We start from the raw sequence: 17,008 nt of genomic DNA, 5'->3' as shown, positions 1-17,008 counted from the left end.
AAAAGATGGAAATCTATGCTGTAAACCCCATTGATCAATATTTATTTTACTGCATGTCAGTATCAAACGAGTATTGCTGCTTCTTTTTTTAAACGTCTGACTGAAAATCAGGGCCTTGTACAGCAGATTGTAATATCCTAATGATCACGAAGTTGCCTTTTGCTTGCGTTAAAAGATTTCATGACAATCAGAACTGTTGAATGTAGCAGACAAGTTGTTTTTTTACGTTGACATTTCTTAACACTAGTACACTCTCTTCTAAAGTGCCTTCCGTTCTGTATCCGCTGTTTATTTTGAATGTCTTTAAATGTGTACATTTGTTAAATAGTGAAGTCACATTGTAATTAAACATCACCTTTTTTTTATTATCTGGACATTGTTCTTTGAATGACGGATAAAAAAGTGTTGGTCCAAGTAAAACCATCAACACAAGATGGAAAGTTCAAGGCAGATGGAGGTTCTTCTGGAACGCCAACATCTGGAGTGTCAGGCAGCCATCTTGTTTCATAAGAGGAGGTCTCTCGTAGGATCCAGTAATTCTGGACCTGAATATGTCAAGACTGATCATTTCCACACATCTTTGAGTTTCCAGCGTTGAGTAAATGAACATCCGGCAGAAGTGCCGAAGTGACTGTTCTGCCTGCATCAGCGTCACACGCCGCCACGCTCCGTGTGTTCGCCTGATCGGCCGACTCCATCAACGCCGCGGCCTCGACCGGGCCCAGCTGCTGAACCAGTTTGTAGAGAGCCCCGTGTTTGTTCTGCAGCAGACGAGACGGCTGGTCCAGTTCCAGGATCCTCCCGCGATCGAGCACCTGAGCACAGAGACGAAGGTTTAGGCTTGAGAAGGTGCTTTTTATAAAAAGTCACTTCAACTCACCAGGATGCGGTCGCTGTCTATGATGGTGTTCAGGCGGTGAGCTATGGTGAACACGGTGCAATCTCTGAATTTGTCTCTGATGGTCTTCTGGATCAGTTCGTCGGTCCTGTGGCGAAAGGAAAATCACACGTTAATGGAACATACTTGTGTGCGGAATCTTTTGCTCGTATTCACCCGGGGTCCACGTTTGCTGTGGCCTCGTCGATGATGAGGATGCGGTTCTTCCTCAGGACGGCTCGGGCCAGACACACCAGCTGCCTCTGACCCACGCTGAAGTTGGAGCCGGACTCAGCCAGAACCGTTTCCAACTTCCCGGGAAGCTCCTCCACCACGTTCTTGAGCTGGACCTGACTCACAAAAGAAAAACATGTTTTTGGTATAAGTTCAGTCAAATGAGTTGTTGACACTCACATCCTCCAAGGCTTTCCACAGGTCTCCGTCAGTGAGCTGGTCAAACGGGTCCAGGTTCTTCCTCACCGAGTCGGTAAACAGCACTGGGTCCTAGTTGACAATAAAACATCAAAAAACCACAAGATCTTAGTTGGCTTGTTGTTGGCAATAATTTACAGAAAAAAGGAAGCTTAATGTTTATCATACGATGGAACAACTTGAAACTAACTTCCAGAGACTACGTAAGAATTAAAAATAATGAATTTCATTCATTAATGACATCGTTAACACATGAGCTAACACTTATGTATGCTAAAGTTAGCATGCTATCTGCAAAACTAATATTGGATATTTCCTTGATATGAGTTTACAGTGAGATTAAAAAAATGTGGAGGTAAAGTAACCTCTTTCTTGTCTATTAAGTAATGTTTTATGAGAAATACAGAAGTAAAGTGCTTTCATTCTGGTGCTTTGCTAACTGAGCTAATGGTGAGCACTGTTAGCATCACAACACAGCTTAAATAGAAGCAACATGTCTGTGTTTATCTTTGCATTTAGTTTAACCTTTATTCAGCAAAGTAATGTACTGAGGGTAATGTAGCAAATTGAATGTCATTTTAGATGTTTAAAAAAAATTGTTATAGTGTTGCCAAATTATATAGAAAATGAAGTTTTTTTGCAAACCAATACTTCTCCAAATAAATAATGCGGCAGTTCATGTGTTTTTGTGTAGCAAGTTATTAAAGCATTATAGTTACATGAATGCCTATAGCGTGAACGTTCATCTTCTGTTGTATTATTTGATATTATAATTTTACTTGTGACTAAAAAATACATGTATAAAGTGTTGACTGCATTGTAAAAAGTATATGAGTGTACTATTCAATTAATAATACATTTTATTTACAAACAACCTGCAAATACTTGGCAATTAGAAGTAGAATTAAAGGAATACATGTGCTTTTTTTAAACTTCTGTATGTTTCGGAATGCAGGAAATACATACTAAAACTCTTAGACTTTCCTCAAGTAGAATTCAAACGTAGAATGCTCTTGTTGCATAACATTATTAAATTGAGTACATCCCAGCTATTTTGGGCGAGAGGTAGGGACCCCCTGAACATGTCACGGGGTACACAAAGACACACACACATCTATGTGCATTATATAGTTAATAGTCAACTCCTTCGATGCTCTCGCGTGAACCGGATGATGGTCTACCTGAGGAATGATGGACATTTTCTGTCGTAGGTCATGGAGGCCAATCTGAGAAGTAAGAACTCCATCGATGTAGATGTTCCCCTGAGGCTCAGCCAATCTGAACAGTGCCGAGACGAGGGAACTTTTTCCTGCACCGGTCCGACCCACGATCCCCACCTAATCACCGCCAGGGACATGTTTAAACTTCACCAACATCTGAAGGTAACTTTCATGTAGTCTGTTAGCTATCGGTAGGTTTACCTTCTCCTTGGGTTTGATGGTGGCGCTGATGTCTTTGAGAATTAGAGGTTCATTACGACCGTAGGAGAAATTGACCTGGTCGAAGGTGACTTTTCCTTCTGCTGGCCACTGAGGTGGTGGTCGTATGTGGGTTTTCCAGGGGGCTTCACTCTTGAGCTCAGCGTACTCTACCACCCTCTCCACTGAAGTCATCTGGAAAAAGCAAACAAATGTTAACTGATACTGACCAATGCGAGGTAATGCAACACTTTCTTACCATGTTTTCCATCTCAGCGCTCTGTCTCACGGTCCACTGAAAGTTTCCCACCAGTGTCACAGCATAAGTCAACATAAGACCCACCTCTCCTGCCTCCAGGCCTGAGGAGAAGAAAATGATATGTCTTACTATGGCTGCCAACAAGTATCATCATGATGTCTTGATGAATCTAATGATTTAATTATATTAAAATTAGGCTCTTTAAAGGACAACTAATGTGAAAACCCAACTCTCCTGACTCACTCACTTTCAAAAGTCTTTTTTCTCCAAGATTCAGTAAGTCCCTCATCATGACCATGTTTCTAAGTTATTACTTTATAAAGAATGAAATCTTGGCAAACAAGGGGTTACAAGAGCGGAGTCCATTATGACGTAATAATGGCTTCACTCCTCCTCCAGCCAGCTGAAATAATGCGCCGCTTTGTTTATGCAACAAGTTTATTGGAGGTGAACACTTCCTGGATTAATGAGGCATGGTGACAAACCTCAATGCTGGACCAATCACAGCAGAGGGCGTGTGGTTATAGTAAACAATATTTCATCTCCATAAAAAGCATGTGTTTTCAGTGGGCGGGGCTTAAACGCATTTTCTTATGTAAATATTAATCAAATTAAATTTTAATCAACACATTAGTTGCCCTAAAGTAATATGTAGCAGATTTTCTCAACTTCGTCACAGTTATGATTATACAAATGAAATTGATCTATTCCTAATTGTTAAATGCAGTTCAAGCTGCCAGCTGAACAAAATCAATAACTTGCACTATTTCAACAGGACAGTTTTGGTCTATACATACTTTATATATCTTACACTTTATGGCCCCTTAAAATGACTTAAGAGACTGAACCATAGATCATGACATGTAGTCAAACCACAAGATTTAACTCTTCAAGAGCAGCTCTCACCATCTCTGAATAGAAGACAGCCCAGCGTTGCTATGGTGATAAATAAGGAGCAAATGATGTCAAGTCGAAGAGCAAACCAACGTGACGTCATCAGGAATAGAAACCAGACGTCTGTTAAAAGAAATTACCACAAATTATTGATTTGTCATGTCAAATTGACGTGGCTGAAGCAAAGAGAACCTGAGTGTGCATCCTGATATGCATCAAAGTCCTTCTGTAAGCGTTGTTGAGCCTCAAAAGCTCGGATGGTCCACAATCCTTGAAGCGACGAGGACAGGTGGGAGAAGACCGGACTTCTGGCTGCGGCGCAGAAGAGAAGGACAGAATGGACTTCAGTTGTTGCACCAGAACGTGACGAAGACTTGGACGAATCCTACACACTTGTAGATTCCAGACGCTTGATTTCCCGTGATGTACGGAGGTAGAAACGTCGTAGGTAGAGGAAGATGAAGAGCAGGGGAACGATAGGGATGAGGATGAGGGGGATGATGGATGACGCCACAGCAATCACACCAACATTCAGCAGGAACAACTACAACAACACAGTGACGGATGTTGAGGAGAGAAACAAAAAAAATACTCCTTCATAATGCAGCTCTGAGATGACTCACTTGGTAAAAGTCAACGAAAGTGATGGGTAACATGGAGTCAATCTGGCCGATATCTTTGGAGAACCTGTTGAGGATCCTCCCTAAGAAAGAAGTCAACTATCACTGAGGCTTTCGGGAGGCTATTTACAGTACCTATCGGGTTGACGTCAAAGAAGCGGACCGGGGTGCGGAGGACGCTGCTGAACATCTTGTTGTGAAGGTTCTGAGACGAGCGCACCAGCCCATGAAACACCAGCAGACTGCGGGTAAAACCGAAGATCACGGCTGCCACGGTCAAACCTACAGACAAGAACAGCATATCAATGAAAACTGATTTCAAAAAGTATTGAAAACCTCACGAGAAAAATATCACTCATTGAAGATGACCAAACTGCTCTGATTATTCAATTTAATGCGTTATAAAACCATTCATTAGACATTATAATACATGTATAAGTAGTAATAAGGGTTAATAATGTATGACAACCTATAAAACGGTTTATAAAATATTATAAGTGGTGAAATTGATGCATTATAAATTCAACATTCATCATTTTTATATTTCTATGCCAAAATGATTGAAGTCACACATTATTATTACCGTAATTTACCTTACTTCATATAGTTTTAAATAACTTTGGTAAGATGTTAATTGGTTTTAGGTTTTGAGAAAAAAAGTTACAGAATGACTGATCTGAAGGTGTCCACATTTTAGCATAATAAAATAACACTGTATTTCTTATTATGCTGTAATAACAAGGCAGTGCACCTGCCTTTCCTCAAGTTTTTAAAGTCCACCACTTGTAATTTAATAATAATAATAACTTAATAAATATTGTTATACGTTGTCCAAAGATGATTATAACCGTCGTAATTTAGTCTCTAAAACGCATTATAATATCTTGTGAATGTTTTAATAATGCATTTTACACAACACCTTCATATAAATTGTTACCCAAGATTCATTAGTTCTAAAAAAGAAGAGGGTTCTTGTGAATTGTGAAAGGTTTTCATTGATTTTTCTTCTATTATAAGTTCAGCAACTGCCAATCAAAGATGAATTGATGGGGGAAAAAAAGAACAAAAAGCTTACCTGCATAAATGCTCAAGTAAAAGCTGAGCATGACCTCAGGATCCGAGTGGATGGTGATGTTGTTGTTACTTATACTTTGTAGAGCAACGGATGAGTTGTTGAAAAATTGTTCTCTGGACCTGTTGAATGTGCACGAAAAGATTCACGGATGTGAATGGAAGTTTGACTTTATAGGCTCTTACCAGTAAACCAGCCACCAGTCCTGTAGAATATAGGCAACCTGGACACGAGAATTCTTAATTAAGCAAATATAACTCAACACAATAATAACCTTTTTACCGTCTGTGGTATTTGAAAGATATCTAGAGAACTTTTAGACATTAATCACAGGGTTGTAGATAAGCTGAGACAAAGAAAAATGGAAGAAAAAGCAACTCTAGGATGCAAACCTTCACAAATGTATACCAATATAAGGTTTTTGTACCTGACATTATTGCTTAATGTTTATTAAATCTATATAATTAAGTTCTTCTTTTTTACATTGACAGCATCAATTATAAGAATTGATTTAATGGGACAGCAGGTGGCAGTAAATTGCAAACCACACAAAGTGATTAATCCTTTGAAACGTTTATGGATTCAGATGTCAATGTTTTTCTTGAAAATTGTAAAAGAAAATTATTCATGGACAGACGGATTAAAGCCAACAAAGATGTCTCTACTTGGCCACTGACCACTGCCCTACTGTGGTGGGGGAAGACTACCAGTTGACATACATTAAACGATGAAGTTGTGGCTCAATACCAACCTCAGCTACAACACTGAGCAGGACGATCAGCACCAAGACGAGCGGATAACAGCCAGCAGTGAAATATTTGACGTAAATGTGGAAGCCCACGTTTCCTTCCATGCGAGTCTCTTCAGCCATGGATTGAAGAGTCTCCACCTGCACAACAGAACCGTCATTGGACTATTCCAACTCTTAACTCATGCCGTGACTCAGTTGACGCTGCTTGAGAGAAGACGGGTTTGCCTACTGGAAGTTGTTCACTGTAGGATTCCTCTGGTGGCAGCAGGCTGCTGTAGGAGCACTGCGATCGAGCCGTCCGCTGGCTGTGGAGGGACATTCCGTCCAAGTCGGGCATTTGATCTATTCCCTCGGGAACCTCGATGTTTTTCAGTGGAGGCAAGAAATGCATGCCGGAGGACTGCAGCTCGCTGAAGGAAAGATGAGCCGCGGCGTGACCCTAGGAAAGAAAGAATAAATCAAGATGACTTCTAAAAAAAAACATCACACAGCAACACAAACCTCTTTAAGAACCAGAACCTGGTCCGATGCCTTCAGATTTTGCAGCTGATGGGTGACCAACACACGGCACTTGTTCTTCAAGAGGCCACTGATGCACCTAAAGACAAAATGGGTTTCTAGAAAATTCTGTTTTTCAACTTAAGTCTATGAATCAGGGGCTTTGGTTGATCAAAGAGCATGCATACAGTACACACACATATATATTTTCCTTTTTTATTGACAAGAAGATGGATAACAATGTAAAACACAGGTTGTTTTAGCTTTTTTTGTTACACAAAAAGCAAAACTACTACATATAATTTAACCTATGTGTTATCTCTGGGTCAAGGTGACCCGAAGGCCAGAAAACAAATGTAATTGTTTTATCGCTTGTGTTGTCTTTGGGTCATGGTGAACATCCTCCAACAATGCGTATGTATTTCTAGAAACTAGGGGTGTCATCCACCTTGACCCAGAGACATAAATCGGGGGGGATAAAAGAATAAAAATATAAATAACTTTAAAAGAGAATTAAAATTAAAACACAAGGAACACCCCTTTTCCCCTCTAATCAATTGCTTATTATGTCACACATCTAGTGTCTTATAACCATAGCTTATCATAAATGATTATCACTTTCAGTAGGCAACACCTACAGACAGAAAATAAAAATCTTCGAACCATCTTCTTGTTTATTTGATTTTTCCCACTTTGAGGAAATACATTGCACATTTCCACCAGGCTCAAACTGATGGTGACTGTGGACACTTTCACAATAACAACAATCAGTTTTAACATCATCACAAAATGCACAACCATGAAGAATTGGTGACTCACTGTTCAAAAATGTGTTTTCCAACTTCAGTGTCCACTGCACTTAAAGGGTCATCCAGAAGGTAGACGTCAGCCTCGGCATACACCGCCCTGAAATGTACATTTGATAATAATAATAGTAATGCATTTACGTCAGTGATTATATGTTATGGAAATTATTCACAGGACATGTAATATGTGATGTACTGTCCATGTGTCAATGATTTTCTTCCTGTTCCTCTTTCGTCTTCAGGGGGTTTTACTGTCAGACACTTTGTGGACTCATTATTAAAAAGGAAACAGTGTATATCTTTACTGGGACAGGAGGATATTTAAATGTAAAGTTGTGACAGCCATCAGCAGTTTGAGGTACATTTTAGCAGTGAAGTACCTTGCAAGATTGACTCGAGCCTTCTGTCCGCCACTGAGTGTGCCGCCCTTGTCACCGATCAGAGTCCGGTCTCCATCTGGTAACATCTCCAAGTCCTGCACGACAAAGAAATTGAGATCTTTCTGCCAACTCTGCCAAACACTACAGTCAACCATGCTAACCTTCTTCAAGGCACAAGCTCCGAGGACCTGTTCGTATCTCTTTGGATCCATTTCTCTGCCGAAAAGTATGTTGCTCTGGATGGATCCAGGGAACAGCCACGGCTGCTGAGAGGCATATGCGATTTGACCTCTGACTTTAAGAGACCCGGTCTCAGGAGACAGTTCCCCCAGGATGGCGCTGAGAAGCGACGACTGAGGGAGACATGTTTCAAAACTCTTCTCCAGTGAACGGCCTGACAGGTGCGGCTCACCTTTCCTGCTCCCACTGGACCGACAACAGTCAGAAGCTGCTGCGAGCTCACGGTGACGGTGACGTTTTGCAGAGTTGGAGCATCTAAACTCTGTACACAAGCACAAATACACAGTCGTTTGGACTTTTTTTGTGAAGAGGCCTCGGTCACACATGAAGAGAATTTACTTAGCCAGCAATTGATATTCACCTCATCCCAGTAACAGGTCAGATTGTCAAACTCAATTGCATTTTCATTGTCGTCCTTCAGGAGCTGTCTGCTGCTCCTTCTGTGAGTCTCATCCAGAAGCAGGAAATTCTGAAAAGGTTTTATCGACACATGTGTAGCGATGAATGAGTCCAAGGACGTAACAAAATGAATAGTTATAAAAACATTTTTTTTGGACGGTGTCTCAACCACACATGTGCCTCTAGCCGTGACCTCTGACCTTGTTCCAAGAAGAGTTTCTAAGAAAAGTTACCCTTTAACCAAAAGTATCTCTGTCTTGGCACAGACACAAATAGGAGACTAAAGCTCATCAATGATTTATTGTGTTAAGAACATATCTGGGACGATCAGGGCCAAGAACGAAAAGTTAAAGGCTGCACCGTGAGTGAAGCTTACTTTGATCCTGCGAACGCTGACCACCGTCTCTGATAACTTCTCCACGGCAAGAGGGAAGAACAATGTGACGGTGACTTTGATGGTCCCGTACAGGGAAACGGTGACGAAAATGTTGCTGGCCGTGATGCTGTTTCCCAGGACGGTGTAGACCGCAAATGTGACGAAGAGGATGACCTTGCTGCCGGCAAAGAAGGAGGCCATGTTGAGCCCCCGAAGATAAGAGCTCCTCATGATCTGACTGATTTCCTTCCTGGAAAGGGAGACAGAATTGTTATTAATCATGTGCAAAATGTCTATTTACCAATCTGTGACAGAAATTATGAGTCTGATGTTGATATATTATATTTGGATTCTTAGAGACTGAATATATCATAAATAACACTTATATTAAAAATATCCTTCCTCTGGAAATCAGACATCCATCATCACTTCCCTTATCTTATCTTAAACACAACTTTACATGTCACAACATAAATATACACATTTATCAAGTGGGCCCCATAAAATCAGTTGACACATCAAAAGAGTAATGATGGCCACTCATTTCTCTTTACTTAGCTCATTGGTTCTCTCCGTGAAAGGTATTATAAGGTTGTCCAATAGGACTGTATCATCCTTATATTATGCTATGAGTCTGCATAACAGTCACAAGAGAAAAATGGCTACTTTAATAGGACTTTGATCATTTTTTTCTTGCTCTTTTTCCTTCAAGTTATTCTGACAAAACCAAAATATAAGGATTTTTACTAAAGTGTACTTAAACATTTTATTTGTGTCAAGTAAAGTTCATAAAAGTGGCCTTAAAGTGCAACACCCAAAAACCTGTTGCTGTGTTGAGACAATATTCTGGAAACAGATTTAGGCTGCAGGGTCAAAGTTCAACCGTGATTGGACGGTTACATGTTATGCTGATTGGCCTAGTTTTTCTTTAGCCACAGCGGCTGCAACAACAGGCAATAAACTTTGGCAAATATTAATCTTACTTTGCTAGTGGACAATAGCAACAGGTGATACTTGACATGTTATCCTGTTTTAACGCACTTTAATGCATCCAGCTCTTCTTCCTTTTTCACTTCCTACTAGCCTATATGCAAAAACCTCAAGGTCCAATAAGTTACAACCTTTGTCAGAGGTTTAGAATAGCACGTTTTTTTTAAGTTAAAAAAATGTTATACTTGTTAAATTACTTCCATTGTCTGTATTATAATGTGTTAAAAAACTTGCATACTTTTCAGCTTAAAAACAGTGATGATGCTATGATTTAAGTTTAACAAACTTAAACATTTTCATAATTATTTTAGTAGGATAATAGGACGTTTTACAAGAACCTTGAGAATTTGCAAGTTCCAGGAATTTGTTGCTATTAACAAGAAATGTGAATTCAGGCGGACTTCAGGGGGAGTTTAAATTATTATATAATTATTTTAAAGTCAGCTTTTAACGGAGATAACATGGAGTTTTTTTAAACTTGAGTTACTTGTTGGATCTTCTGTTATCATCAGACCCGACAGCTTCATGAAAGACTTTCAGACTAATTGGAGCAAATGACCGTCTGGCTGAGAGCCCTGAAACAGAACTCCTTCCTTCGCTTTTCTTTCCAACTGTGTCATTTATACAACTTAATTTAGAAACCAATTGACAAGCAAACTTAATAATTGACTAACTACTTGTGAAGTTACCGTCTAAATTCTGTGACCAGCGCAGTAAAAGGCTTCTCCCACGCGTACATCTTGATGATCTTGATGCCAGACACCACTTCATTCATGATGCGAATCCTGTTGTCTGTAATCACTGCAGTTCTACTCCTGTTTGAGAAAAACAAGCAAAAGAAAACGCATTTTAACAGACATTCTTCAACATCAATAAACGATTCAACTTCTTGGTTTTTGCTACACCGACATCGCCCTTGCATCAACTAGGGCACATAATCTTTCACAGCTGTCAGTTTGTAGTTCAAACCAGGCCCAGAGAAGGGGTATTGAGAACGTGTGCTTGAGGGGTTAGAACATGCCACACCTGAATATTCCAAACAGTTTTCCGAAGCAGGTCTGCAGGGGTACCATGAGGGCAACAACTGCCATTCCGGCCAAACACGATGGCCCTAACTTACACCACAGTAGGATGAGGATTGCCAGGGTCTGGAGAGGTCCCACCCACAGGTAGTGCAGGTTGAGCGTTATCTAGACAGTTCACCAAGGACACAAAAATGAGTTACATCAGTTGGATTTTATCGTGTCACCTTACTTATTCGCTATTATCTCATTATCTTTTGATGAGTGATCAGTTTCTGTGAAGTCTGTGTAAGGAAATGACAACTTTACTGTAATCAATCATCTAGATTTAACACACATTTCAAATAGTCACTTGATTAACTGATAATCTTACATATTTAATTCATATTAAATAATCATTGTCTTGCAGTGCATTCACTTAAACTAAACTCAGGTTCACAACTCAAAGGCCGAGGTCAGAAAGCCTCACACACACAGAAAGATTAAACAATCCCAGATTCCAGGAAGTCTGGACACCTGTCTGAGAATTCACTCTGTCGCTGGGAACAGATTCAAGAAGAAAACAACTTTGGTAAATTTCCACTACGATCACGTGCGACAGCCATCTTAGAATCGAGTGTTTACAGTCACTGACCAATCCTACATTCACATTTGACTAGAGGCGTTAACCTGAATATTCTACTATAAAGGTCCACCATTTTGTCTGATCTTTGCGTTCTGGCATCCGAAGACGTCTGCGATAGATCTCTCTGCTTGCTAGCGCCCGTGTGCACGTAAGTTTGTCTCTGACTGTAAACTTCATGCTAGGATCATCACATCAGTATACATGACAAATTTGAACTCCCTCAGAGATGCTAGGGTGAAACGACATGTTAGATCTGTTACTACAGTCTCAAGAAAAAACCTATTGACTGTCAAGAGAACAAGAATGTTAATTTAAGTCATCCCCCAGAAGGGTTTCTCATCACTTTTAATCTGGTTATGCTCCAGTGACATTAGCATTTGTACATGTGCAAGTCGTTTGTATACATTTAAAAAGCTCTGGTTTGAAAACATAAAGTTCAAATAGAAAATGTCTCTCCTAAACTCTTTTCAAGTTTACAACTGACAGTTATAACATTATTTCTCTCTACATTTTTTTAGGTTGCTGTTTGCTCGTTAAGATTAAAGTAATACTTCACCCAAAATTCCAAAATAACTCATTTTCTACTCACCCTCGAGTCGACTAAGGGTTGGGATTATTCTCAGACCAATCCGTCCTTTCTAGAGTTATAGACAAAAATGTTTGTTCATTTGGATTTAGCGATTGGCGCCCAGTGGACGAACCTCCTCCAAAAAGACGCTTAAAAAAATCCAAATGCATCCGCCTGAAAATAATCCCAACCCTTAATTGCCAGGAGTGAGTAGGAAATAAGTGAAGTTTGAATTTAAGGTCACTTTTAGATGGGAAAGTTGTTTTAAATCTATCCAGCCTGAGGGTTGTAACAGTTGGGGGGGGGGTACCTAAAAACTTCTCCAGAGTAGCTGAATGCCTGGAGGATTTGACACAAAAGCTTAAAAGTTATTGTATTCAGGATGCAAAATGTTAATTTCTTACCTCGTCAAAGCGGTTGACGTCATTGGATAAAATGTTCACAATTTGTCCGGTGGTGGTTCGGCACATCGACTCGGCACTTAGAGCAAGAGCCTGGAAAGAGACAACCATACATGTTAATGAATTATTATTGTCTAAATATGCACTTTTTCAGCCCACCTTCTTATAGATCATGTGACACATAGCGACCCGGACCCTCATGCCTGTTCTTTGTCCATGGTAGTAGTAGAGGTGTTGAAGGATGCTCAGAGCAAAGGTGGACAGACACATGGCGGCGGCGTAACAGTACGTCGTGTAGAGGCTGGTCTCGTCATCTGGGTCATAATTTTCAAAGTACTTGATGATTTTTTCCAGTAGGAGCGGCTGGAAGACTTTTATCGCCTCCTGCGTGACAAACATTGAATTTAGAAGGACAACGCGTGCCATGTGTTGTGGCCTCAAATGTAGCAAATATTACCAGAGAGATTGCAAAGACTCCGGCCAGCGCGTACTCTTTCCCAAAACACCGGACAAGGACTCTCGTCAGATTTGGCTTTCCATCTTCCTTGGCTGCCTTTTTGACTTCCTTGTCCCATAATCTGTGGGAACAAGAACGCTCAGTGTAGAGTCTAAATCGCAGATAAAATCGGCTGCTTGTTTAAAACAAATTTAAACAATCAATAGAATTGTCCTAACTGAAGATCATGGGCAAACTATAGCCCAGGAATAAATAAAAACCTTCTCCATGTCATCATGAAAAAGTTAAAACGTAACTCCTAAACGTCGTAAGAGAAAAAGTGGTTCAATCTAAAACTAACCAAACAAAAGTGTAGAGCTCTGACAGTGAGTCAAAATGGGATTTATTAAACCAAACCCCGGATGGCGATGAAAGAAGAAATTAAGGCAATAAAAAACAAACTCAAAAAACTGAATGATGACTCTGGTATCAAATCTGTGGAGAAGCAGGTGTCCGAGTTCCTGAATGGCTGAGGCATCGATCTGGAGTTCAACAACGTTGAAGTATGTTTCCTCTTACTACAGAAAGAGAGAGTCTGGTACCCGAGCTCTTGTGCTGAGATTCACCAAAAGAAAAAACAAGTCTGTACTGCTTAATCAGGGCAGAAAGCTCAAAGGAATTGATGTTTACATCAATGAGAACCTGATGAAAAAATAAACGCAGATGTCGCCAGAAAAGCCCTCCATCTTAAGAAAGGTGGCAAGATACAACATACCTGGATGACAAAATAATCCAGATCAGGAATGAGGAAGATTTGTACAATTACAACAACTAAGGAATTGACCCGGATAATCACTTCTACTTTAACAAGTCTGAGAAATGTCACCACTACACTGAAGGTCTTTTCAACTCCAGCATTGAGATGGATGGGAAACTATCTCTAATTCACTTTATAGCAGGAGTCTACACACCAACTTTGGCCACATTAAGGAATAACTTCATCACTTCAAAAGACCCTTCAATATCACGCGGTGTCGGGAACATGGATTTAAGAAGACAAAGGCACACTTTTTTTTTCCTGGATGGATATAACCTTGTACGTGTAAACGGGAGAAATAGAGGCAGAGATGCTGATGATTTAAACTGACATGCCCGAATAAACAAATACTACTACTAAACAATTCCATGTACTTTAGAATAAGTGTTTCAGCAGTAAATATCCATCCGGTCACCACCATGGAGTGACTCTCCATAATTGTGTGGAAGTACTTCCCGATCTTTGCCAGAGGTTCTGAAGTGACATCACAGATGACACCATCTTAAAGTGACTGTTTAGTTTCACACATGTGGATGCTGCAGCTGCATTGAACGACATCCTTAATTGACATTGAAAGAGGATCCGGGGGTTTGCACCATCCATGGTATACAACAGCTTTTAGACAAGACTTCCAGAGAACTGACATTGGTACCTTTGAAGGATGGATCCTAATTTCCCAGACGCGTCATCTGGAAGAAGGGAGTGCATATCACTTTTCTCCAATCTCTTTTTGTGTCCGAGATGCATCAACGGGCTCAACCAGCTTGAAGAAAAAAGAAACATTGGTTGTACAGATATAATAAAGAGGCTTATAAATATACACTTATACACTACATAGCAGTTTTGTACCACTGGCTATTGGCTGGCTAAGTTTTAACCAGAGTGCTTTAACTAACAGGATATTAGCTCCCTCAAAGAGGTTATGTTTCTTTTGTCATTGATGTGTCAGTCTGTTAGCAAAACAATTCTCTTTCAGGAAATGTTGATATTGGAACTATTTTCTTATTGACTGTTTGCGACTTACTAAACCAAACTAAAAAAAATGCAATAAACCAAACTTTATATGTCTTTTTGTCTTGTTTTTCAGCGATTGAAACTATTTGGTTGATTCAATTGAATGCTATTAAATGATAGAAATGTGTATTTTCTACATATTATATATAGATTATTATTACAATTTTGTTTGTCATACTTTTAGGCAATGCTTCCAGCCTCACATAATACTAATCAAATGTATTTTACATGGATCTAAAATAACATGTTTTGCTTTCTCTGACTCATTCTTTCAGACCATCCCACATCTGGAGATGAAGAACAAGAAGAAGATCTGAGGAACGTCTTAACTTAAATTCAAGGTGTGCAACAGGTGTGTGGCGTCACAAGGAATAGTTGACGACTTTTGGGATCTTCACCACCAGTGCGTACATTTTTCCATTATATAACAGTAGCAAGAAGAAGAGAGCGACTTACCAAAGAAAGAGTCTGGAAAAAAACCCGGCTTCTAAAAGCGGGTTCCGTCCGCTGGTCTTCTCCGGACTCTTCATGGCCGCTCCGTCAGGTCCCCCCCGCAATCTTTCCTGCCCCCAAAACATTAATTATAAAACCCTTACTTCATCAAAATATAACGTAAGCTTCTGCGGAACTTACGAACTACCCCTCGAACTCGAAAGCAGTCTGTCGATATGTTCCGTGGCCGTGTCTCAAAACGTGCTGGTCAGTGAAAGGTACCAGCGAGTCGACTCGCTTCGCAGCGCGCTCTGAAAAAACGACCGGTCCCTGAACGCAACATCGCTGCAACTGGTCTGCAGGATTAAATATCGCAACTTTCACGTTTGAAACCTCGACAAGAATGACGTGTAGTCATGCACGAGGCTTGAAAACAAGGTCGATTCCTCAACAGCCAACTGCTGACTTGGATATTATGTGACCTATAAGAAAGTTCAGAGCGCTTAAGAAAACAGCCCCTCCCTGACTGACAGCAGCATCCTGCCATGCCAACATGTAATAACAAATATATAACAAGTCATACAGAGCAAGAAAGAAATGTTTTGCAACAAATATACTCGTTGTTTGTTTTTTTTATCTGCAAATAGTGTGTCCCATGATGCATGTGTGTCTGTCTGGATATCAGGGTGAAATGCTGATTCAAGAGAAGTGAGGCAAAAGATATGAAGGGATAAGAGTTACATGACAGATTTGCTTCCCAAGACTCTTCTTCTCATTATCCATTTCCAGATAAGTACTCATGACACAATCCCATAATACCTGGATGGGGCCATGGGTTGTGCAGCTTTACCTCTGTTGTGAAATGTTTTCTGAGTATTTGGCTTTTAATAGATGGAGCCAAAGAAAAACATGTTTGATTTCCAGTGGGAGAGTGTTGTGATGAACAGTCTGTACTCGAAGATGTTGACTCCACCTAATGAGTACTCGAGGATTGTTTTGTTCTTCCTCACTACACAGGATTTCTTTCATTCCAGCTCCAGCGCCGATGTGAGTGACCTCACTGACAGCAGCTGATTCCCTGCAGCCTGCTTTGTCATCTGTTACAAAATATGTAAGTCAATTCAATTCTGTAATAATGAATCTTATCTACTCTGCCGCTCCGATCACAAGCAAAGTTTTATAATGAAAGATAAAACTCCCTTTGCTTTGGTAGAAAGTCAACCCTGACTGATAGAACAAAGCCACTCACTAGTCGTGTTTCGCCAAAACATGTCAAATCCAATACATTGAATTATCCCTGACAAAGGTTTGAAATCCTTTCTTACTTGCATGATAATGTTTTCTTTTCATTTTCTTGTTTGTTCATTGAAGGGGTGGACATTTTTAATGGAACAATTTAAGACCGAGATGTTTGAGTTGACTGGGAAACTAATTCTATAATAAAAAGAGATTTCTGATCAGTGTACAGACTATACTGTACTGTAGGAAGTTTACATTTTTAGTGAAATTGAATAGTATGCAAAAGAGGGAAAAACTATCCTTTTGAAAAAAGGAGAAGAAAAACGGAAGAGAATATATGATTGAAAACGTAGTGCGATTGCATAATGTATAATCATGTTCACTAGTCTGTGTCAGGAAACTAGTTTGCTTAGAAATATTTAAGACAAATAAATTATTTCTA

At 40.0% G+C, this 17,008-nt stretch overlaps 1 protein-coding gene across 1 annotated transcript; it reads right to left on the bottom strand.

The window, feature by feature from the left end:
* Positions 1-546: 546 nt before the first annotated feature.
* LOC148079837 (ATP-binding cassette sub-family C member 4-like) lies at positions 547-15,616 on the bottom strand. The gene is made up of 31 exons (XM_087791522.1): positions 15,529-15,616; positions 15,352-15,458; positions 14,534-14,644; positions 13,086-13,206; positions 12,788-13,012; positions 12,632-12,721; positions 11,039-11,202; positions 10,702-10,827; positions 9,023-9,272; positions 8,609-8,716; positions 8,420-8,509; positions 8,169-8,360; positions 8,008-8,102; positions 7,641-7,727; positions 6,825-6,921; positions 6,553-6,762; positions 6,324-6,461; positions 5,758-5,795; positions 5,576-5,694; positions 4,636-4,782; positions 4,504-4,583; positions 4,274-4,424; positions 4,073-4,192; positions 3,893-4,003; positions 2,987-3,087; positions 2,731-2,922; positions 2,491-2,646; positions 1,292-1,381; positions 1,055-1,227; positions 881-986; positions 547-815 (listed from the first exon to the last, which is right to left on the bottom strand). Exons 2-31 carry the CDS (start codon positions 15,423-15,425, stop codon positions 555-557), a joined length of 4,023 nt encoding a protein of 1,340 aa, XP_087647648.1. The 5' UTR covers positions 15,426-15,458; positions 15,529-15,616; the 3' UTR covers positions 547-554.
* Positions 15,617-17,008: the final 1,392 nt, after the last annotated feature.

This window comes from Callionymus lyra, chromosome 5, assembly GCF_982586985.1.
Source record: "Callionymus lyra chromosome 5, fCalLyr1.hap1.1, whole genome shotgun sequence".
NCBI lineage: Eukaryota > Metazoa > Chordata > Actinopteri > Syngnathiformes > Callionymidae > Callionymus > Callionymus lyra.
The sequence above is the reverse complement of the archived record's forward strand: the minus strand, read 5'-3'. Positions and strand labels throughout refer to the sequence as shown.

Coding starts and splice junctions, on each gene's coding strand:
- LOC148079837 (XM_087791522.1), bottom strand. CDS start 15,425: ATGAAGAGTCCGGAGAAGACCAGCGGACGGAACCCGCTTTTAGAAGCC. Junction 8,361..8,419: donor GTCCAGTGGGAGCAGGAAAG/GTGAGCCGCACC, acceptor TGTCTCCCTCAG/TCGTCGCTTCTCAGCGCCAT. Junction 2,647..2,730: donor CCATCAAACCCAAGGAGAAG/GTAAACCTACCG, acceptor GGCGGTGATTAG/GTGGGGATCGTGGGTCGGAC.